This window comes from Rhamphochromis sp. 'chilingali' (assembly GCF_963969265.1).
Source record: "Rhamphochromis sp. 'chilingali' genome assembly, chromosome: 3".
Classification (NCBI taxonomy): Eukaryota; Metazoa; Chordata; class Actinopteri; order Cichliformes; family Cichlidae; genus Rhamphochromis; species Rhamphochromis sp. 'chilingali'.
Window position 1 is genome coordinate 45,426,691 of NC_137931.1, and position 23,616 is coordinate 45,450,306.

At 41.3% G+C, this 23,616-nt stretch overlaps 2 protein-coding genes across 5 annotated transcripts; both read right to left on the reverse strand.

The window, feature by feature from the left end:
- Positions 1-221: 221 nt before the first annotated feature.
- haus5 (HAUS augmin-like complex, subunit 5) lies at positions 222-7,908 on the reverse strand. Its single transcript, XM_080877528.1, has 20 exons — positions 7,775-7,908; positions 7,557-7,686; positions 7,412-7,474; positions 7,182-7,214; positions 7,025-7,049; positions 6,776-6,908; positions 6,052-6,211; positions 5,879-5,960; positions 5,379-5,470; positions 5,241-5,295; positions 5,008-5,135; positions 4,829-4,910; positions 4,211-4,365; positions 3,761-3,923; positions 3,450-3,530; positions 3,167-3,312; positions 2,912-3,008; positions 1,579-1,717; positions 1,279-1,411; positions 222-487 (listed from the first exon to the last, which is right to left on the reverse strand). The coding sequence occupies exons 2-20, from the start codon at positions 7,652-7,654 to the stop codon at positions 385-387; spliced, it is 1,968 nt and encodes a 655-aa protein (XP_080733654.1). The 5' UTR covers positions 7,655-7,686; positions 7,775-7,908; the 3' UTR covers positions 222-384.
- Positions 7,909-9,534: 1,626 nt separating this feature from the next.
- On the reverse strand, positions 9,535-16,971 carry LOC308393378 (fizzy-related protein homolog). 4 transcript variants are annotated; one of them, XM_080877098.1, is made up of 14 exons: positions 16,818-16,971; positions 15,187-15,287; positions 14,764-14,883; positions 14,214-14,277; positions 13,988-14,115; positions 13,817-13,899; positions 13,552-13,735; positions 13,408-13,473; positions 13,222-13,324; positions 12,886-13,070; positions 12,553-12,786; positions 9,913-10,017; positions 9,701-9,793; positions 9,535-9,618 (listed from the first exon to the last, which is right to left on the reverse strand). In XM_080877098.1, the coding sequence occupies exons 2-14, from the start codon at positions 15,244-15,246 to the stop codon at positions 9,577-9,579; spliced, it is 1,467 nt and encodes a 488-aa protein (XP_080733224.1). In that variant the 5' UTR covers positions 15,247-15,287; positions 16,818-16,971; the 3' UTR covers positions 9,535-9,576. The 4 variants fall into 4 exon arrangements, with proteins under 4 accessions (XP_080733224.1, XP_080733223.1, XP_080733222.1 ...); XM_080877097.1 differs by having other exon boundaries at positions 13,988-14,118; XM_080877096.1 differs by lacking the exons at positions 9,535-9,618; positions 9,701-9,793; positions 9,913-10,017 and having other exon boundaries at positions 10,026-12,786.
- Between the last annotated feature and the right edge of the window lie 6,645 nt (positions 16,972-23,616).

Consider the following 23,616-nt stretch of genomic DNA (forward strand, 5'->3'; position numbering starts at 1 on the left):
ATGGCTGCACACTCCACAACGGTGCCCACGGAGCTCGACGGTGGACCGAATGCCGACTGTGAGAAAGATCGATACATGGCTATTGATAGACACCTACGGCTCATTCAGAGGGCATTCACAATGGATTCAGCTTGGTTTTCCAATGCAGGAGCCAGAGGCAGTTTTAAACAACTTTAATGGATATGAGGAAGCAAAGAAGAAAGGAACAAGTATTTTGCTTCGAAAGGGTTTATTAGTGACTGATTTACACATGGTAAGACATTAGGAGTAATGATGACAAATGAGAGAAAAAACAAACAAACACAATTTGTGCATTAAATATCTACAACACAGTGTTCATTCTACCACTGAAAGGTGCTGAAAGGAATCCATCACAGTATTAAACTATGGGGACTTTGCTGCTAGTTTCCACCTTTGTAACCACTGCTGAAAAGTCAGTCCTCCTTTACTGACCTCGGGAAGGACATGCTGGGCTGGCCTTTCCCACCTACAACACACAAAACAGGGACGTTAACTAGAGAATGAGACGCTGGACTACTGAGCAAGGGCATGAATGGAAAATAATTAGAGCCAATAAATTCAGTTAGATATTGGCCTCAGATGTACTAGCATGAATTTTTTTTTTTAATTCAAGCCATGAAGTCATTTAGAAATGGTGTAATCACCTGTCTGTAGATAGGCAAGTTGACAGTAAGGTTTAAGACTTCATTTACTACCAAAGAATTAAGAAAGCTGGTCTTTTTTGAAATAGTTTGAGCTGCAAAACTATAATTAGATGACTTAAACCACTATCAGTCAGTTTCCGTACCTGGATTAAGCTTCTACATTTAAAAAAAGAAAAAAGTCAATAATAATCAGAATCACTGACCAGGTGTAATTTATCCATTGCATTACGGAGACCAGTTAAAAATGGCAAGTACATTTATCTCTCCATAATGGACTCCAGCAACAAAAGCCTAGTCAGACAATCAATGAAAGATCATTAAAACTGCCTAAATCACTTACATTTGGAAAGAAAAAACACTTACAAAAGTGTGCACGAATAATCTTAGTATTGTCTAAAGGTTAAACCAGGAAGTAGTTCTAATGAGTGTTTAAAACATGCTCTTTTAGTGATAACTCGTCCATTCACTTGCAGATGTTGTTCAGGTAACCGTATCACTCTAGGTAATTCCCAGATCTCAATTTGTAAAAATACACCCAGATTAGAAAGGAGAAATCTCGATTAAGCAGCAATTAAAATGATAACAGGTTATCGGTTTAAAAGATGTGTCTCACCAATAAGAGATGGCGGTTTTGACTTGGTCCCCATAAGAAAGGCCCTGTGCACAGCGGTGAGTGAGCCCTCGGACTCTTGGTACCAAAGACTTAAGAAGCTTTTGGTCCTCCTCCATGACTCTGGACAGGAGAGCTAAGAGTGCAGACAGACAGCAGTATGTTACTAAAAATCCACTGAGCATTTTATTTTTTGAGGAAATTTCTCAACATATTAAGTACGTGTACACCAAACACTGCCCTCATTTGTGTTTAAACCAAATGCTTTAAATCTCTTATCTCCCGATAAGTTCTCCTGGTTACCCTTTTGATCAGATGCCTCCAGCTGATCCGCTTCCTTCTTTATCTTCTGCAGAGTGGCAGAGTGAAGCTGAAGTAACTGACGAAGAAAACGCAGCTCAAGCTGTTGTGAGCGAGATCGGGAACACAACTCCTCCGGAGCCTGAAGTCGGGTGTGAAAGTCAAAAAAGTTACTAATATGCAATATATGAGGAAAAATAAAACAGTGAAAAAGGACACCTCCCAGCAGCTTTGGTACATGGAACTCTATTTTCCTTCTGCTCAGTGAAACTGACTTTCAAAGATGCAATTTTTATCATCCCTGGTTGTGAGGGGTTCAGCATCGATCAATGACCGTCCGTTACAATCACTTAGGCCACATTTAAGAATTGGCTGCAAACACTGATTTTGTAGAAAATGATTTGAGAAAGATCCACAGGAAACATAAGTGATGTTAGGATAGTGAGACGGTCACTAAGTCCCTTTAGAAGATTTCTTTGGAGGCCATTACCCAGGCAGCATGACTGAATAAACTGTTTGTTTTAGTGACTGAAATTACAATTTGAATATTTTAAAATAATACAACACAAAATCATGATGTCACCAGTTCAGAACAATGCTCCACTGACTAACATCTACTTTTACTGAAGCAAATGACTCAGTCACACTAAAGCAAGATCATCATAGCAACCTCCTTTCAGCAAAGGAAGGAAGGAAGGAAGAATGAAGTGGTTGCCCAGTGACTGCATTGAATGTTTTTAGCGTTCAGCAACCAACTCCAACTGGACGCCCTGAGTTTGAGTGTGCAACACTTCCAAACTCTGGCAACCACCTTCAATCACAAGGCGACTGCAAAGGTTGTCTGCAAATAATCGGTGTCTAATTTACGAACACGGATAGTCTGCCTGAACGATGCAATCATTCGGAGTCAGCTGAACAGAAGAGCTCGTCTGCAGAGCGTTCAGAGGAGCCTATCAGGTCCAGTTTCACTGCGTGTTATACCTGTATAACCATGCACGTGACAAATAAAGAATCTTGAATCTTCATTTGTAAGAGACGACTCCAACTGCCTGTCGATTTGCAATAAACAACTGACCTGCAGTAACTACGTTGCAATTTGTGAAAGAATGTTTTAAACCTATGAGTTTCTGGCTGGGCTCTCAATGCAAGTAATTAAATGAATTTCTGTGGTATTTAGATTGTAAGGGAGGGACACAGATTTGCAATTTTCACTAATTAATCACCATATCATCACAAACAGATTGCAACTGTAGCAAAACATGAGCGTGAGAGCGAGCCGAATCAAAGAGAAAACAGTAAAACTGCAATACTTTACATATTATATGCCAGAACTCACCTTGTACAGAGGGAATGCCAGACTCTGACACACGTTGCTGAAGGTCGGGGACCGCAAGCGATGGATGGACAACCACGATGCAGGAATTCGTTGCATACTAAACAAAACAAAATGGAATTATATTTCTGGTCAGCGAATGTCACCGCTGGACAAGGACAACAATTAAATATGTTTTTGTTTTGATTCACTGCAGCTGGGCCCACAGATGTACCACCAACAAGGCAAATAGAGGGATACCAAGCAACATGCTCATACCCTTCGATAGTTCTGCGGTCCAGTGAAAGAAGTGAAACTGTTCCCATCTGTCTGGCCTCCTTAGACACAGCGTTCCTTAGACTGTTGGCTGCAGTGGTCACATCTTCAAACTGTGCCACTAGTTTTGCCTGGATGAATTCCTCTAACTGAGACAAAACACAAAGATTAAAATCCTCAGAGTGCTACAAAAAAAACCCCATAAGAATTAAATTTTAGTCACTCTCGTTTTTCACCCCAGACTGAAGCCTCTCATCAAACATATTTAACTGTCATTGATCCTGACCTCTCTGTGAAGATGAATCAGCTGCGTCTTGGCTGTCGAGTTCCCCTTAATCAGACCTCTGATCTGCTCTTGTCTGAGAAGCTATAAAAACAAGAAAGCAGAACATGATTATTTTTATGATCAGAATCAGAAAGGGTTTTATTGCCAAATGTTGAGCAGGTTTACAACATTAGGAAATTGCTGCGATGATGTGACAAATGCTGACAAAAAGTCAGTCTCCTCACACCTAGCAACCATCTAGACCACAGATCTACAATATATAATGCATGTAGAAAATATTTCATCCCAAAATATTGTCTGTCAACTCTCACCACTAGTTGTCTGAAGTCCAGTATGCTCTGCCACTGCCTGCGAAGGCTTCTTAGCGCCTCCTGTCGACTTTGGGCATGTTGGTCAAGTTGGATGCAGCGGTCTCTGATATAATCCCTGGCGGCTGCCTGCATCACACACTGCAGTTCCACCTCGAGAGCTGATCTAACAGTTCAGAGCGCAAGGAAAATAAAAAGCATGTAGAAGACGAGACAAAATTATTGCCTCTAAAGATATTACCACTAATTAAAATGAGCTCACATAGCTGTTTTCAAACAGGATGTAAATACAAAGTTTAAAAACATTGTAACGTTCAGATAAAAACAACAACAATAACAGTGGCTGTTTGTTGCCCCCCCCACACACACAGAAACCCAACTCCCAAGGTGCAGTACTGCAAAAAAAACATGAAATGTATGGCAAAGGCAGAGAGTGAATTGGAATGAACTTACAGTGCCAAGGAATCATCCTGGAGCTCATCTCTAATACTGGACACCTCGAGCTCAGCGTCCTTCTTACGGGTTTGCAGCTGGTTTTTGAGCTGCTGGACTCTGGAGCGAGTCTGGGCCAGTTCCACCAAGTTCTGCTCCACTTCTTCCCAAGCAGCCTGCAGCAACAATCACATGCGGGTCTATGCATGAAAAGTTACCAATCGCAGATTCCAGGAAAAAGAAAGAGATGATCATGGTTCGATCAAGATTTTATGTATCAGGACATAATGTGTGAAAAAATAAGTCCACTCTTACTGCTTCTGTTTATTTCATTCACTGATCATCAGCAAATGTGACATTGTTGTTAAAGCTGGTTCTACAAGCTACTGAATCATATGGTGTGTTTAACCTTTGACACTGTTTCTGCATTTTGGATTAGTTTTTGTTAAATCAACAATGATATGGTTTAATATGACATGTGCTATTGTTTGTATTTACCTCATTTTAAGACCAGATTATCTTTATTATGTCCTGATATGTAAACTGTTAGAATTAACAGGGGGTGTGCTATTTTTCATCATGATGGTATGAACATGGTTTTGTCTGCGTTACTATTGGTATACTGCAATGTGACCGCACCTCTAAGAGGGTTTTAACTGGTGGCAACTCATTTTCCTCTTCTGCTGACATATCCAGAAGGTGACCGCTTTCATAGCGGAACCTGCATGTCAAAAAATAAATAAATACATTTTTAAAATGCATTACACTGGAAATCTGGAAGCATAACATGAAATGAAAGATCCCAGTCACTGCCTTACTGCAGAGCTGTTACATCCCGTGTCACGTCCAGAGACGACACTTTCTCCTCCAATACCTTCTGCTCTCTTGAAGCCAAATACTGCAGCGCTGATAGAACATGGTTTGGAGGGTAAGTACCCAACACGTTCTGGTGACACAACAAGCAACAGCGTGTTAATGCAAAGTCAAAATTAAAGACAGTGTTAACACAAATACAAAAATATTTTGTAAAATCAGACACAAACACACCAACCTCAACAGCACTCAGCCAGTACTGGAATACAGCAGTCCGCTGCTCACGGGTCATACTACAGGGAAAACAAACAAACAAGAAACTAAATACATTTTAAAAGCTGAATAACTTAAATCGAGTACAGTCTGCGGTCCTTACTGTGTGGCTGCAGAGTGCTGTGTTTTCGATTCGCACTCTTGTAAAGACTGATAGAAGTGGACCCTGTCGTCACACAGCTCTCTCACATCGCGCTAAAGAAAGAAAACAAAAGTAATGGATGATTTCATGAAGTCAGCAGCTGATATGCTACAGTTGCCTCGGTAAGCAACTGATTCCAGATTTGTGCGAATGTTAACATTTCTCCCAGCATACATTAGGTAAGGTTAGGTGAAGTAATGTTGGGTTAACACCAGTGTGTGAATGGGTGGATGACTGGTTGGTTAAAGCACTTTGGGGTCCTTAGGGACTAGTAAAGCGCTATACAAATACAGGCCATTTACCATTTAACTGGTAACTATAAATTGGCCCCAAGTCTGAATGTCTGTCTGATGGATAGAAAACACACAGAGTCCCTCCAAAGCAGCTATATTTGCTATTTCTGTCTGATAAACATTCTAAATTTTAAACTTAAGTAAAATACAGATTCGGGCATGTTTTACCAGAACTTGTGCCTCTGTTGCCACTTTGACATTGAGGCTGTTGCAAGAAGATTTATCAAACAGCACTTCAATTTCTGCTTTTCTGCAATAAACACACACACAAAAAGAAAAACATGTAAAAGGCATCGCGGCTCATTTTCACTTAAAATGTATTAGTAAATGTTTTGTCTTACCTGGCCATCTGTTCCAGAGCCTGGCAGTGCACACTGATCTGTTGGACATCATCAGAAAGATCCTTGCAGCTCGAGATGCAGCGCTGCCTGAAAGCCTGAAGCAGCAGCTCTCTGCGTTGGCCGTCTTCCACCTGGGCCCAGGTTCGACTGATAGAGCTCTCTGTGTAATCACAGCAGAAAATGCAGCTATTAAACGCAAACGGCAAAATAGTAGAGAAAAACCATTTCTGCCGTTCACCCTCAACAAAAGTTAAAGAAGAAAGATCTTTTCACAGCCATGTAAATTAAGTTGAGAAAACTGATATCACCGATTCAACCTTGTCAGCACTTTGTGGTATAACTAATATATTTGAGCTGAACCTGTCACCATGTGAAATGTGTGAAAAAGATATTTTTTCAGAACTTCTCTCATTTTAACTTTAATTATTTTATCTTTATATAAGAAAACAATCACAAAGTGTAACTCAGTACCTTTTGAAACAAACATACACAACATCAGACATGTTTGCATCTAATCAAAGTAGTGACAACACATCAACTGATGATTTTGAATTGAGCATAGGTGTGAATGTGAGAATGATCGGTTGCTGTCTCTGCGTTAGTGTCCAATGTGCACTGCGTCTCACTCAGCAGGACAGGCTCCAGTCCCCTCACAACCCTGACTGGAGGAAAATTATGGCGGAATGGCTGGAAGTCCTGCCCACAGTGTATATGATGGACTAACCTTGTGTGGCCATCTGCTCCTCTGTAACACTCATCTGAGAGTCCAGGTGACTAATCTCTTCTTTCAGCTGCTCTATCTTCTTCTGGAGATCTTTACGCCTTGCAGCCTCACTCTGGCCCTCAGCCTGACAAGACTGCACACCAGTAAACACAAACATAGCTTTTACAGACACTCCACTTTGTGAAGTGCAATCACTAACAATTAAACTAAATTATAACTGCTGGGGAAAAGAAATAAGTTGCAGCCTACCTCTTTGTCTTGAAGCGATTTATACCTAATAACAATGTCAAGGATAACAGCGCAAATAAATAACAAAGAAAGGTAACATTCAGGTCCGGGAGAAATTTAAAGTCTGTTGGAAAGAAGCTGGAAGCTTTGCAAATCAAGTCAAGACCAAAAAGGATACCACTGAAGATTGCCACGCATGATCCTCACATTCCTAAAAAGACAGAAATCAGTCAGAGGTTGCAGTTTATTTTAGAAAACAGGCCATTCATACAAATGTTTTTTCTTTTGTAATGAACCAGAGTCCTGAGTAAATGTTTGAGGACAGGAAATGAGCCGTGCTCTCGTTATAATTTAGTGATCAAAAGGTTTATAAAACAAAACAAAAAGCAAGCGGGAGCAAAGTCTCACCTTTGCTGGAAAACATGCTGGGTGACATATTTCCATATCGACTTCCCCGTCCCAACACAGAGTCTGGAAAACAATCAACATTAGTTCAAGGCTAAGAAGTTAGGTAATAACATTGATGACAGGTCATATAAGTGTAGATACCTACGTTTTAAAATAGCTGTCATTAGGCAGCCTGTCCGGGGGCAGCCCAAACTCCTCTGTCGCCCAGCGTTTCAAGTCCTGAACAAGATTTCTGTCTCCCATCCTGACAAATAACAGCGGGTAACGAGCTAAAGCTAGAAACAACAACAGGAGACTATTATCATCAGCCAGCGTAGTTAGCTTAATGAGTGCACGTAATTCACAGATGTCCCTCCAACTTACCGTGCTCCCACGAAAGATGCCTCTTTAATTCAATAAAAACAGTTTACGGCGCTAAAACGGGAATATTGTTTAACCTAAACCTACTCAAACTTTCAAGTTCCCGCCTGTCGACAGCATTTCCGATCAACGACCACAGAGGAAGAGGAAAAAAGTACCGCCACCTGCTGGATTGGAGAGCAATTACAACTACAGCCATTTGCTGTCATCAGCACAGACTGTGCCTTAGCTTTGATTTTACACAAACATCTCACATAATGAAAATCATGTAATGATCCAGAAGCCAATATTCATTTTTTTTTTTAAAACGTGGAGATAATTTAAAAGATGTTGTTTGTCATGTTATTTATTGCACTGTTCAACCCCAAAATCTGATCTGCTACTCACATGACTTCTAATCAGGGACATTTGGTATATATACACATGCTCATGACAACCTGCTGAAGTTCAACCCAAGCATCAGAATGGAGACGAAAGGTGATTTAAGTGACTTTGAATTTGCCGTGTTGATGTCAGAGGTCAAGGGAATACAACTCGTTTCACTCAAGGGATGCAGAAGAGCACCTTTGAATGCAGATGAGTTAGAGCAGCAGAAGACCATACTTTGTGCCTATCAGCCAGGAACAGGAAATTGAGGCTTTAATTCATACTGGCTCATCAAACGTGAACAACAAAAGCTCGGTAAAACTTTGTCCGGTCTGATCAGGCTCAATTTTTGCTTTCACATTCACACGGTAAAGAGTTTGGTGCAAACAACATGAAAGCATGGCATCGCCCTGCCCCGTGCAAGTGGTTCAGGCTGGTTGATGGTGGTGTGAGGAATATCATCTCGGCACACCGGGTCCAGAAGTATCAGTTGTGCATCACTTAAATGCGACAGCCTACCAGAGTTCTGCTGCTGACCATATTCCCTTATGACCACAGTGTACTCATCTTCTGATGGTTGCGTCTGGGGAGGATAACGCGCCACATCACAAAACTCGAATGATCTAAAACTGTTTGGTTGTTTTTTCTTAAACACTGCAACAAGTTTACCAGAATCTCTGAGGAATGTTTCCAGCAGCTTGTTCAATTTATGCCGCGAAGAAATTATAACAATTCTGAATGCACTGGCGGGTTTTCCATCCACGCTGTACAAGTTGTGAAAAATAAATAAATAAACACAAAGTCAGAAAGTGGCTCCTGAGTATCTTTTATTTGTTTTACTGCAAATAATCAGCAATTCAGTAGACGTCTAAATGCACAGCATTAGACTTTGTGTACTCAGTCACCTCCTCTCAACCACAGTCCAAAGGTCACAATAACCATGGTGCTTGTTTTTTTATTTATTCATAGTATAATATGTCATTAAATCACTCCAAACCTCCATCCTATGAACAATGGTGTAAAAATAAGTCTCTGAATGTCTTTTGTATAATAAGTGTGTTAAATAAATTAAATCTGAGGTAAACAAAACACATTTCAGATGATACCAATATTCTTAAGGCTTGTGATTTCTACTTTTGTATACTGACAAAAAAGAAAGAAAAAAAAAAACCACCCACTTTTACATTTTTTAAGCATACAATACAAATAATACACTCACAGCAGGTGCAAAAGAATTTTTCACACAATTTTAAAAAATAAAAATAAAACTAGGTGTTGCTGTCATTCCCTTTGTGAAAAGAAAACTCACAATAAGCCTCTGATTGTACTTTATGTCTTTAGCACCGGGCGGCTGAGCTATCCGCCGATGATGGCAGGATTTTATTTCTTTTAAAAAAAAAAAAAAAAAAAAAAAAAAAAAAAAAAAAAGGTGCTTAAAGTCACCGTATCCTCTTGAAGAGATTTAAAACTGATACAGATTCCTGAAACAAAAAATGAAGAAACTTGGTTAATGTTTTCAGCAGGTATTAAAATGGGCGGGGTTTGTTGTCGATGCTTTCTCACCTTTGTCGAGCGCGTTTTATTGAAAACGTTCCAGAAGCGTAAAGTCTCGTCTCCAGCTCCCGTCACGATCGCCTCACCGTCTGGAGACATGGCCTAGAGAGTACAACAAGTCATTCGAATTTTATCTCAATAATGTTCTTATTTAAAGTAAAGCGCTATATAAATACAGGCCATTTATATTATCAGTGGAGAGAAAAAAACCCCAGACTGACCAGGTAGAGCACTCGGTAGGAGTGTCCTGTAAGCTTGGCCACCTGAGTGAGAGCTGGATATTTCCACACCAAGATTTGATTCTGAGAGTATCCGTGGGTGCTTACCTGAAAAAGAAAAGCATTTGTTTGCTTTTTGTTGTTTTTAACAGCGAACTCCAGTTCATGTATGTGTGATGGACCGAGCTGAAAAAGCAGGAGTCGCAGGAATGATCCGAAAATGGGTTTTCATTTATTTACAAACAGTAAATGTTGAGCTCATGAAAGAAGTCAAAGAAACAGTGAACTGTGACCTCAACAAACCAAACAAACATGAGTGACCTAAACAGGAAATGACACACATATAATGGCTGATCAGACCACTATGACACAACAGAAGTAAACAAACCACAAAACGATGCAGCACAGTCCAGTTTGTTAATAAACTAAACACCAAAGAAGAAAATCAAAACTAAACCCTAAACTCAAACATTTAACTAAAGAAAACACACTTTCTCCCCCTTCAGCAGGAGGTGGTGGTGCGGTCCAATCATCCCCTCTCTGCATTTCACTGCTTTAAACGCCACCTTTTGTTTCCTTTACCTGTTTCTTACCTGCCACGATCGGTGAGGGAGGCCAGACAAAGACTATACAAAAATCAAACCAAGAATCAGAAATAAATTGGTATAAATACATAAGCAAACTAAATGTGCGCGCTTACAAACAAATGTATCCAAACCAAACAATAAACTTACTGCAAACTGAAGTGTGTTATTATTATTAATGAAGAAATAAAGAATACATCAGAGTTACCGACTTTTAGAGTGCAGTCATGGGTGTGGCCATCACAGTATGTAAAGGCGATATAGCTGAATTAACAGCGAGCTTAATCTCTGAAAACCTCTTCTTTCTTTCGGGGTCGCCACAGCAGATCATCTGCCTCATCTCAGCCTATCCCCAGCATCCTCTGTCGCACCAACCCTCTGCATTTCCTCCTTCACTGCATCCACGAACCTTCTCTGTAGTCTTCCACTATCCTTCCCTCTGCACAGGTCCAAACCATTATGTTACCGTTTTATGGGGTAACTGTTGAACCCATTCTCCATAACGGATAACCTTTGTGTCAAGCTCGGATCACAAATTCAAAATGTCATTAAAAGGGCTGGAAAGATGATTAGCATGCTCCATCCATCTTCCCCCCAGAAGATATCTGAAGAGTCAGTGATTGAGTGGGTTGGGGGAGGATCACTAAAGATATAAATCACGTCCTTAATAATAAAGAGCATGACTGATGAAGAATAAAGTACGAGACTCCTGCCTGACAGAATCTGTCATCCTGCTCATCACTAATACAAAATGATTAATCTCTTTATCTGTGTATTTAAAGTTCACATTAAATCAAACATGACAGTTACCTTATGTGACAGTAAGACTCACCTACCTGCCAGTTTTGGGTCCAGCAACGACAAATCAGTAATTTTGCAGCTATTCTTAATTCTGAAGTTTGTCATTTTCAATAAAACACACAAAACAGGATTCATTCTGCACTCGTAGGTTTACGCTAATTTTACATGCAACGAAACAGAGTTGAGTTTTAATCTCCCTCACTCATGATTATAGAGCTGAGGTCGATCCATGCAGAAGCCCCTGGAGCTGGCCAATCAGAACAGCTCTGTAAATGTATCCAATCGACTTCAGAAAATGCTCTTAACTAGGGATGAGTACCGGTATCCGTTGCCATAATGACATAAACGGTAGTAACCAGACCGAAAAGCAGCGCACATTTCGGTGCTTTTTTTCCCCTGAGATGTCACACACTTTGGATTCCAGCCAATCATTTTACCTTTCCAAGGATAGTAGGCGGGGCCAGGTACGTACGTTCTTTTAGAGCAGAGCTACAGATTAAAAATGTCCAAGGCGAAGCGGTCAAAAGTCTGGCTGTACTTCACAGCAAAAGATGCAAACTCAGCAGCAACAAGTGCTTTAAGCTGATACTGTGATACTGTCAAAGGAGGTAACTCCTCGAATCCGATGAAACACCTGGAGACGTATAGCATTTTGTTAAAAGCCGAGAAATGCGCCGTATTTGATAGCTTTCTGCGAGACCTCACACCGTGCACATCTACTGCGGGTGTGGTGCCTGTTACCGGACCCGGAGTTAGCAACATCCCCCAAAAACACGAAGAGGAGAGTCCTGGCCCCTAGCCCTGCCAGTGTAGCAGAAATGATGACGGATGATGATGCAGCAGCAGCCGTTCTTCTCTGCGTGAGTAGCTAATTTACGTTGAGTAGGCTAACCACGTTATTACATTAATACACGTAAGGTGAACTAGCAAACATCATCATAGGTACATGCGGCTGTCTTCTTGTTTGATGGCAGATACTCCCTTCACCCTGGCCAAAAAGGCTAAAATGACCAAAGAAAAAGTGGAAAACAGTTAAACATGAGAGGTTTTTGGACAAAGTTTGTGTTTTCCATTCTTTAAGCACCGGCACCGTTTCAAAAGTACCGGTTTGGCACCGGTATTGGATAAAACCTAAACAATACCCATCCCTACTCTTAACGCATCGCTGCTGACCTACATTTTTAATCAGTGTCTTCACAATTACAAATGGTAATAAATCCGCGGACAGCACATCCACTGTGCATGTGGGGTCTCTTACCAGCTCATTAGCATGTTTGGACCAGGCTAGGTTGCAGACCTGAGAGCCGGTGTCCATGCACTGCAGCGGCTGCGATGTCAGGGTATTCCAAAATCTAATGCAGCGGTCGGCGGTGCCGCCGCCCGAGGCCAGCAGGCCGTGCTGATGGGGGGACCAGGCGATGGCTTTAACTGCAGCCAGGTGATCGATGTACGTCTGCATGGGACTGAGCGACGAGTGGTTCCACACCAACAGCTAAGACCACAAATCGAACACATCATCAGTGAGCAAAGCAAATCCGTACAGTCTTTGTGGTTGATTAAATATCAATATCATCATAAAAAACAAAACTACCTTGTTGTCATTTCCACCAGAGGCGAGAAGCTGATGGTCAGTGCTCCACTTCAAACCGCACACTTCCTGTCTGTGTCCCTGCAGGCGCCTCTCTGACTGCAGCGGAGGCGTCCGCGCGTCTCGCTGGAGGATCATACGATCTCGGCTTCCCGAAGACAACTGGTCGGCGTTCCAAGCCAGAGCTCCTGTAATCAGAGTAACTTTAACTTAAGCCTCAGCTTAGACAGTCTTAGTTGCTCCGCTTGAATGACCTCCAAGATGTCTCAACTTTATCCTGGCTGATTTTTCAAGTATTCCTTTAGGATCATTTCTGAAGCCACGATCACACTAACTCACCAACTCTGGCTGTGTGGCCCTCCAAGGCAAAAAGCTTTTTGCCAGCAGCAGCATCCCAGATCTGAACATAGCCTTTGTGAGTTCCCACGGCTACAAGGTTACCCTAAAACAAAGTGCAAAGCATCTTCTTAATAACAAAAAACAACTAACAGGTTTCTTTGACAGTAGTCTGCTACGTGTACTTACCCTTTCAGACCATCCGACCGATGTGACAGAGTCGCCCTCTACTGACAAATCGCACAGTCTGGTCACCTGAGGACACTTAGCTAGTGAGTCACTGTTGCACAGCACAGCAACAACAAACAGAAATTTACACTCCAGTATCGGTACCTGGCTGGTGCATGCGCTCCACAGGTAAACACACGTGCCCAGCCCCACACTGAGCATATTGAGAGCCGACCAGTCCACCAGGTTAAGATAAAAGTCATCCTGCAGCTCTGGAGCATCCAGGACTTTAAAGGGAATCTTGGAGATCTTGCGAGTTGGCTTCCTTGGTGAACGCAACAACTTCTGACTGCAACAGGAAGTTCAGGTATAACGTGACTCCAAAGTGCAGGGATGATCTCAAACTTTAGAGCTCAAACAGCGCTCTTACCTTTTATTGCTGACGGGTGATAACGAGTAGGGAGAGACGTTGGCGCCGTCTTCTGATGACAAGCTTTTGGTGTTGAGCGAGTACTGAAAAGTAAAGGTGCATCATTAGAGCAAACAGAGGTCTGATCAGAGCACAAACATGGATGACCGAGAGAATCTGAGACTTCCATACAGAGAAGAGACTCCTCTTCTCGGGCGGGGACGATTGCAGACGTCTGTCCTCCGTCTGGGGATCTTGGATCTTTTCTATTCCTGCTCCCAACAGCTCATTCTTCAGCAAAGCAGAGTAGGCCAGCCCGTCTGCTACAGCGACGACAGCAGTGATATTTGATTCATGTGCAGGTATAAAAGAATAACAAGGAAACAGCAAAATTTAGACAATTTCAAAACATATTCACCTTTGATATTGTCAGAAGAGGCATCCTTTGTTTTTTTGTTCACAGTCGGTGACTTCTCATTTTCCTGCACATAAATCATAAAGATTATTGATCAATTTATAACATTTACACTGTAAATTATTTCACACAACAAACCAAGCAATCATCATTCAAGGGTTCGCCTTCATTTTTACCATTTTAAACATTTGGAAAACAAACATCACAACTTTAGAAAATATGAAACAGTAAATCTGAGTCTTCCCTCCATAACCCGAACCAGCCGACTTACACGACTATTTAATTTCCACTAATTCATGAAGTTGCTGTCAAAGCCCAGAGAGGAGCGACCTCACCAGCTGTGGACACTGAGACAGTTTCCCTACTGTCGGCTATTTTCGCTGCTTAAATAAAACACAGAAGTGCTCTGAGATGCTCTTTCAAGAATTTTAAAGACTTAAAGTGACAAAACAAAACAAAAAAAATTTCCACAACATCAGAATTAGAACTTGAACCACTGGGTGTGTCCACACAGCTCTCTTACAAAAACCCAAAACTTAAAACACAGCCTCACGTTGATCCTGTGAAAGTTGATATTCCAGTTTGCCCCCGCTCTGGTAGGTATGAATCGGTCTCCAAGCTTAGTGGGCGAGGACAGTGGTGAGCCGGCGGGTGTCCGACTGTTCTGCAGTTTCTGCAACACAAACATTTATCATTAAGTATGTACGTTTATGAACACAGAGGTTTGTTAGTGATTACGTCATCTAAGATCTAACTTAATGTCACACATTCAGCACTGATGCACATCTTTATTAAGTTCCCATACTACAGCCAATGTGGTTACAATATTGGAGTAGATAAAAGAATAATTCTCTACAAGGAATAAATTAATAAAGCAAATTTCAAATCAGATGAAGGGATGGAAAAAAATGACACTTTATCATATTATTAATGATGAAAACTAGGAAGAGGAGGAGAAACTAAGCGAACGACTCACAAAGATGTCATTCTCGGTGTTAATTTGGCGTAGGAGGCGATGTTCATAGTCGGGATCCATTCTGGACCCTGAACCCTCAACCGCAGAGTGGGAGGACACAGCTGTGCAATACAAACAAGGGAGTTAATAAATAAGCAAGCAGTTTAATCGAGACAATGTAAAAGTCATCCCATTGTGATAACACTTTCTTTGCAACCACAATCTTTGCCTAAAAGTTTTTATGGACCAAGTTTTGGATATATAAAATGAACGCTGTGAAATTTTTGTGTTTTAAGATATTTAGATTTTACAATAGTCCACCCCCATCATAAAAAATAAATCAAGATATGTAATTTGGAACCAACACATCAAAAAAATCTAAAGTTGAACAAAAATCAGGCAGTCCTACAGAGTACCATCTGAAAACTCTAGGATGGCGTTTTATTTGTATCACACTATGTGCTGACATTTTTGTTTTTGTCATATTTACTCAACCAGCATCACAGTTGAGTAAAAATATGGAGATTTTGATGAAGAATTTAAAGTTAAAAGTGTTTTACATGTTTTATTTTGCATTACTGTGAAGTTTGACTTTATACTGTTTGGAAATGATCACTCTTTTGCAACATGAATGTATTAGTTTGTGCTCAAACACGGGACTTCACAGGACCGCTTTGACACTTTTAAAGTACCTGTTCCTAACTAGTGGTTCATTTTTATGGTAAGAAAGCCCAAAGGATACATCAGACTTTTATCTTTAATACTTTTTGAGCTGTCCAAGTTCAAACATTGCCTCAGATTTCAAAGTGTGAACAAACCTGCTGGAAACCCCATTTTTCTAATAAAATTATCTAGAAAAGCATCTTATAAAAGCTTTAAACTTCACAGAAATCTGTATATAGTAATACAATTTGGAGCATAAAACTTTTAGGTACATCTGGGATGGTCGAGCAGGAGGACCATGAGAATTATATTGTGCCCACTTTTGTTGCTTTATGTCTGTGAAGGTTCTCAGTCATCCAGTCATCGTAGTCTAAGGAGCTTGGAAAGAAAAGCGTCTGCACTTCTTTAAGTTGCTTGAAGTTCAGAACTGAAGAAGCTTCTCGGATGAGAGGTGAGACGTCTTCAAGCAACTTAAAGAAGTCCAGACGCTTTTCTTTCCAAGCTCCTTTGGCCTTTTGTTGCTTTGTTTCGTTTTTGTGGTCACATTTTAGGTGGACGCAGAAAATTAGAGTAAAGACGGGGTGTTTTTCTGATTTAAGTTTTAAAATGATAAAAGCAAGAAGTTGTTTTTTAAAAAAAAATGTTGTTAAGTCGCCATCTTGAAGTTGTAGCAGGCTAAAAGCAGCAGTTTCAGTGCTCACCTGCTAACTGTGCACTGCAAAACAAATCGATTACTCAACTTTAAATAAGCAGAACATTTAGCCCCAACTACACCGAATCAGTGCTAGTTTCAAAAGCACTAATTACCTCAGAGTAACAGCACAACTCATTATTAACCAGTTACGAGAATCTAACATGCTTCCGAGATTCATTTGTAGCTAAATGTCTTCAAAGACGCTTATTTGTGCTAAATTAGAAGCAGCCAATGATAACTACCGTTAGCTTACTTAGCTAAGGGCTATCCGCTCATATTTGTCGGGACAGCATACCTAAAACGAGCCAGCTCCGGCAGACCACCTCCGGACAGAAACAGCGGGGGCAGACGATCCGGACCGGCTATTTAAAACCATTCAGGCTCAGGTGCGGCTTGTTGTTTAGCTGAGGTCTACGTAACATTGCATTGTGGGAGTTTTGTGTCACTCCGGTGACGTACATCATAACACGGAAGTGTCCATATTTATTGCTGCAAGCAGGATGCTGTAAGGTGGGATACTGGAGCCAACTACCGGGAAAAAGAAGTGTTTTAAAAGTAGTGATCGTGGATAAAGACTGACACGGTTAGGATGTTATATTTATCCCAATATCTGTGCTACAGTTAAAGTGATGTCATAAATTAGTCTCACCAAATGGTCCAAAATATTAAAGGGGAAGCAGTTTAACATCAACATGAGTCGTGCTGGGAACTTCTGATGCAGCAGCTCAAACTTAAATAAAACCATTAAAAGCGAACACCTCCTGCCATTGTGTTTCAGTTACCTGTAATACCCACGTTTCAAGTATAGAGGGAGCACTCGACCCATAGCTGGATAGATGCTCACGGCATACATCTTTAGAAGAACAGAACAGAATAAATAGCCACTTTATTGTCATTCAGCACACACACCAGTTAGTGCACATCAGAATATCATTTTGGTGCTTTTATTCACCATTGATTGTACAATATAAATAACAAATAAATCTAAATCTAGGGTATGAAAAGAATCTATGCACACTTAAGAATATAAGAGAAATTTATATACATTATTTAAAAAAGAAAAGAAGAAAACTTGCACAGAATACTGGGAAAATAAAACAAAAAACATACGTTGCACAGCAAAAATAACAGTATTTAATAACTTAATAACTTCTGATATAATCCTGGCTGGACGTTTGACCACTCTTCCTGCATGGACCAAGCGTAGTCCACTTTCAGTAGGGTTGAGGTCGGGTCTTTGAGAAGGCCATTCCAGATGTTAATGTCAACCTACAACCAGTTTTGATGTGTGCTTTATATCACTGCTGTGTTTAAATACCCACTTGTGTCCCAGTTTCAACTGTCTGGATGTGGACTGGAGGTGAAGATTCCTCCTCTTCATTATTCCATCCACTTTTTGCAGTGTAGCAGTCCCACCCAGGGCACGGTAAATGGTAAATGGCCTGTATTTATATAGCGCTTTTACTAGTCCCTAAGGACCCCAAAGGGCTTTTACACATCCAGTCATCCACCCATTCACACACACATTCACACACTGGTGATGGCAGCTGCATTGTAGCCACCCTGTTTGAATTTGTAATTCTTGGAATCTGCAGTTGTTTGGAGACGGCTCCAGAGACTTTTTTCCAACTTGTGTAAATGTACATTTCTTCTTTATAGATATTGACGGAGTTTTTTGGATTTTCACATTGTTCTGAGTATCAGTGAATCTACTGAGTGCTCTCAAGCAAATCCTTCTCATGCAGGCAACAAAAAACTACCAGCTGTAGTCGATCACGACCACCACAAAGAAGGTAATAGAAGTTCACCGTCTCTTTTTTTGTATCCACATGTCACAGTAAGCAAATGAAAGTATTTTATGCATTTTTAATAAAAGCCGATCACAAACCTCAGTAAAGTCAGTGGTTTCAGCTTCTGAGGATCTACTTTCAAACTGTTTAGAGGAGGGATATTGGCTTTATTGGACAAAGAACGATGAATAAGGAGGAAAAGAGGAAGACCACAGAGAAGATCCATGGATGCAGCAAAGGTGGACATGCAGAGGGTTGGTGTGACAGAAGAGAATACCAGGGATCGAGTGAGCTGGAGGCAGATGATGTGCTGTGGTGATCCCTAAAGGGAGCAGCTGAAATAAGAAAGACAGGGTTCAGTGAGAAATCAGGGAATCAATAACAAAGTACGAGTACTCTGCTGGTCCTGCGCTGGGAAATTCAGCTGTAGAAATAAAAGCTTCAGCTATGATGATCTAACATTATGTTAAGAAGAAATATCCTCTCTGCCTTCATTTTTCCAGCACAAACCTGTAGTGTAACATCTTACTGAACAACAGTCAGTAAATTGGATGCTTAATATAAGGTGGGATTGTGTCTTCACTTTCTATTCGGGCTCATTGTCTGCTACAAACTCTGCTGAAACAAAGTAAGATCGCAGCTCTTCTGAGAAAAAAAATGCAGATGGAGTGACTCACAATGAAATATTTGATCATCTAATCAAATCTGAAGCCTGGTTTTGTTTTAAGAGAGTCTGGGTGTATTTTTAGACCCGACAGCTTGCGTGTCCCACTGTCCTGCTCTAGATGATATTGTAACAGGATTATAGAGTCATAAAGTGAGTGTGTGTGTGTTTGAATGTTGCATGCTCATCCAAACAGACTGCTGAAAGTACTTTTCTGCCACCGCCTCCCTCCATATAGTAAAGTGGCCTTTGAAATGCACAGCTAATGACCATGCAGCAGCAACAAAAGCCTGAGCACTGGGCCTTTAATGCTGCCAATTGTAGTGATGATAATCACACACTGAGCGCAGAGAGGGCTTCCCCCCCGTGAACTTCACTGTGTGTTTTCTGGTGAGTGGGCCTAAAGAAATTTACCACATCAGACACACAACGTAGTCCTGCAAGTGTGAACGAAGCATCGCATCACCCCACACACACACACACACACACACACACACACTCACTCACTCACTCACTCACTCACTCACACTCTCTCTCTCTCTCTCGATCTATTTGTCCCCCTCAGACACACCCACACAGCACTGGCGCCAACAACTAAATCCCCCACCCCTTTTCCTCCCTCCCCCCATTAGCTGACCTCTAATTATGTCATGCGAAAAAGCTGTGTCCCATTGAAAAGCTCCCTTAATCAAACCCAATTAATTCCGCTTTTTTCCCTTATTATCCTTTGCAAGAAACGCGTCTTTCCAATAAGACTGTTAACTCCAACCGTGGCGCTTTCAGATCTACTCGGGTGCAGGAGCAAAATAATAGACTGCACAATTAATCAATTAGTCATTAGGGATTCAGTTGTTCCTAATGAACACAGTTGCTGTGTAGAAGAGGGGCGTTAGAGATGCCTCAAAGTTCCTCGTCTTTCTGTTTGGAAATGTGTCTACAAGTTGAATTCTTTGACTTTCACCGCTGTACTGCACAAGAAAACACAACTAAAAGAACTTTATGAATTTTGTTACACTACTGATCACGTTGGCTTCAGTCATTTAATTGACTTCCTAATGTGTCACCTGTGTTCCTGGCAGTGTTGGTCAAGTTACTTGAAAAAAGAAATCAGTAAATACTTCCCCAAAAAAGTAATCCCGTTACTTTACTGATTACTTATTTTCAAAAGTAATTAATTACTTAGTTACTTTTTAAAAACACGATTTACAACCTGAATAGGTGATAAAGTGATAGATCTTTCAGCCCAATTCTAATTTTTCTGCATAATCCATCATACAAAATGTAATCAAATGGAAAAGTCTCTTTTTAAAACTTGTTTTATTAGTTTTAATCTTTTAACTTTATGCATCAAGCAAAAATGTAATTATCTGCAACATTCTCTGACTGGAAGAAATTAGTTTAACATTTAAACCTATTTTCTGCACATTCCAGCACATAAAATAAAATATTTTGTGTGTTTACACTCAGTCTTTCAAATAGATGCAAGTAAAACACAGCAGAAAATAAATAACATCAAAGACTCAGCGGTCCTGTTGCTCTATTTTCACCTGTAAAGCAGGAGTGGGGCAGGCGGAGGTTTACCCTGGTGCAGGTGTGCCGCGGTCAGTGGAAGAATCCGTGAGTTTCTCTTGTTTGGAAGTTTAGGGGTTTTTTTCGCTGTAAAAAGAAGTTTTCTTCCCACGCACAGCGGACACTAATGTTTTTGTCACTTTTTATGGAATCAAACTCAAAGTAAGGTCAGTACTTCCACGCTTTAAACGCTGCACGCTCATACTCTCTCTGCACTCGATATATGATCCACTGTTGATCTGCACACAGCTGTTGTCACGAACGTCGCACTCGCTTACGTCACTGTCATGAGACATTCTTGCAAGAAAATCACGGTTTTAGTAACGCAGTAACACAGCGTTCCTACGGGAAAGTAACGGTAATCTAATTACCGTTTTTGCAATAGTAATCCCTTACTTTACTCGTTACTTGAAAAAAGTAATCGGATAACGCGTTACTGCCCATCTCTGGTTCCTGGTAATTGGCTGGTAATCAGTGGTAATGCAGAGTTTGCATGATTAGGTCCCGAGACGTCAACTGGGACACAGAAGAGGACAGTAGGAGGCTTTATTTCACATTCTTTCAGTATGTAGAGGTGCAGGTTATACATATGGTAAAGCCTTTGTTAGCACAAAGCAGAGACTTCATATTTATTTATTTTATTATTAATAAATGCCACCTTTTTTTGCACCACTCGTGCCTCAAGACTTCTTCAAACATCTCTTAAATCTTTTTGGTAGCTGATATTAACAGCTGCCCCCTCTTTGGGGTCTCAGTGCGACACACACCCCCATTACCACCTCCTTGGAATACCAGGTGCTGTAAGTTTAGGGGTGGGTGGAGCATCCTTGACTCCTCCAGTCCGCATGCCAAAGCATCCTTGGGTAAAGTGCAGTTGTCCCTGATGGGTTTGTGTGAGTGTGCATTTTACATCTCTTGCATTTAGGTAACTATGACAACAGATGTCATTGTTTATGTTTAATCAGCTTCCTTGTTGTGTAATGATCCAGAAGGATTTATTGTTCCAGGTATCAGGGAGAATTAAAGGTTGTGTTCCTGCTTCTTAATGCAACGCCACATTTGGTGATTTATTGTCTGACATCAAGCAATATGTGGACAAGACTGATTAATCACATGTCCAGATTATATTGGATAATGTTTTGGGTGAGCACATTCTTGTATGTAATACTGTGATGTATTTTTAAAAAGTTAATATTTTTATCAAATAAGACCAGAAGTAGTGGTTGAGTAAATGTTAGTAGCATTGGGACAGGAAAACGACCCTCTGCCAGAACCTTTTTCCTGCCGATCTGCTGCTCCTTTTCCCATGCTTTCCTTTGTGCCACTCACTGTGGCTCAACGCATGCCTACCCCAGCCCCCGGCTGTGACTGTAGCCCCGACCCGGCCCCAGCTGAGCAGTGCCAGCAGTCCAGCAGTTAGTTAGTGTCCGCTCAGGCCCGGCTCGGCCTCGCCCGGCCCGGGTACTAATCCCTGGTCTGTCAGAGGACCCCACTCTGAACTCATCCTGCAACACAGGAAAACGCTCTAATTGGGGGATTTTCTACATCATTAACTCTGATGAGCACCCACCCCACCCCCTGTCTCCCCCTCTCCACTCTCCCTCTCTCTGCATGTCTCTCACACCCACACTTTTCTCCAACTTAATCTGGCTTCTTCACATTCTCGGCCTCTTTCATCCTTTCGGCAAAAGCTTGACTTTTTTTCCCCTTTTTCATTCAGGATGTGTTGTTTGCTTAATTATTCACATATGAGACCCTGACAGTAAAGTAAAAAGTGTGTAAATAGTGAAAGTCTTACCTGTGCACTTGTTATATTCACAAAAGAGCTAAAAGCCATTTCCACAGTTTGAGGTCCTGTATTACTTTTCTTGGGTAATCCTTTAAAGAAAAAGTACTTACTGACTTTTCAATACAAACTTTGTTCTGCACAAATTTTCCCTTTTAAGTAAAGTGCAAAACATCGTGTCACCACATTTTTTTTCTTATAAGGAGAATATGCTGGTGCTGAATGCTGGTGCTGAATGCCCAGAAGACAGTGGAGATTATTGTGGACTTCAGGAAGCACACAGCCCCACTCCCCCCCATCATCCTGACTGACACCCCCATCACCTCTGTGGACTCATTCCGCTTCCTGGGTACCACCATCACCCAGGACCTGAAGTGGGAGCCCACCATCACCTCCGTCATCAAGAAAGCCCAGCAGAGGATGTACTTCCTGAGGCAGCTGAAGAAATTCAACCTGCCAACACGGACGATGATGCAATTCTACACTGCAATCATCGAGTCCATCCTCACCTCCTCCATCACCGTGTGGTACGCTGGAGCCACTATCAGGGACAAACAGAGACTGCAGCGTGTTGTGCGCTCTGCTGAGAAGGTGATTGGCTGCAGACTCCCATCTCTGCAGGACCTGTACACCTCCAGGACATTGCGGCGTGCAGCTCGGATCTCAGCTGACCCTTCTCACCCTGGACACAGTCTGTTTGACCTGCTCCCCTCAGGCAGGAGGCTCCGGTCCATTCGCACCAGAACCTCTCGCCATAAGAACAGTTTCTTCCCCTCTGCTGTTGGACACATGAACAATAACCATATGACTGTACCCGCCACTAACACATGACCCTACGCTGTGTCACTGCATCATTCCATGTTTGGCACTGATCACCACCTGCACTCATGCACATATCTTTCTACGTAGCACTTTTAATTCTTATCCCTACTTTTATTTTTTCATGTCTATTTAAGTGCTATTTATGACACTATGTTTGCACTGAAGCACCGCAGCAATTTCCTAATGTTGTAAACCTGCTCAACATTTGGCAATAAACCCCTTTCTGATTCTGATTCTGATGCTGGGATGAAATATCATGACATAAATATGCATATTAAAATGTTGTATCTGTGTATTGCACAGAAAAAACTGTATGCAACTTATTTTTAAAATCAGGATATCTTGCTGAGCTCTGTAACTTGGATCTAATTGCAACACATCTATTTTCATGTTAAGAATTTAAAAAGATCCTGCAAAAACGTCCATGCTTCATCCACTGGCTTATCCATATGGTCCTTGAAGT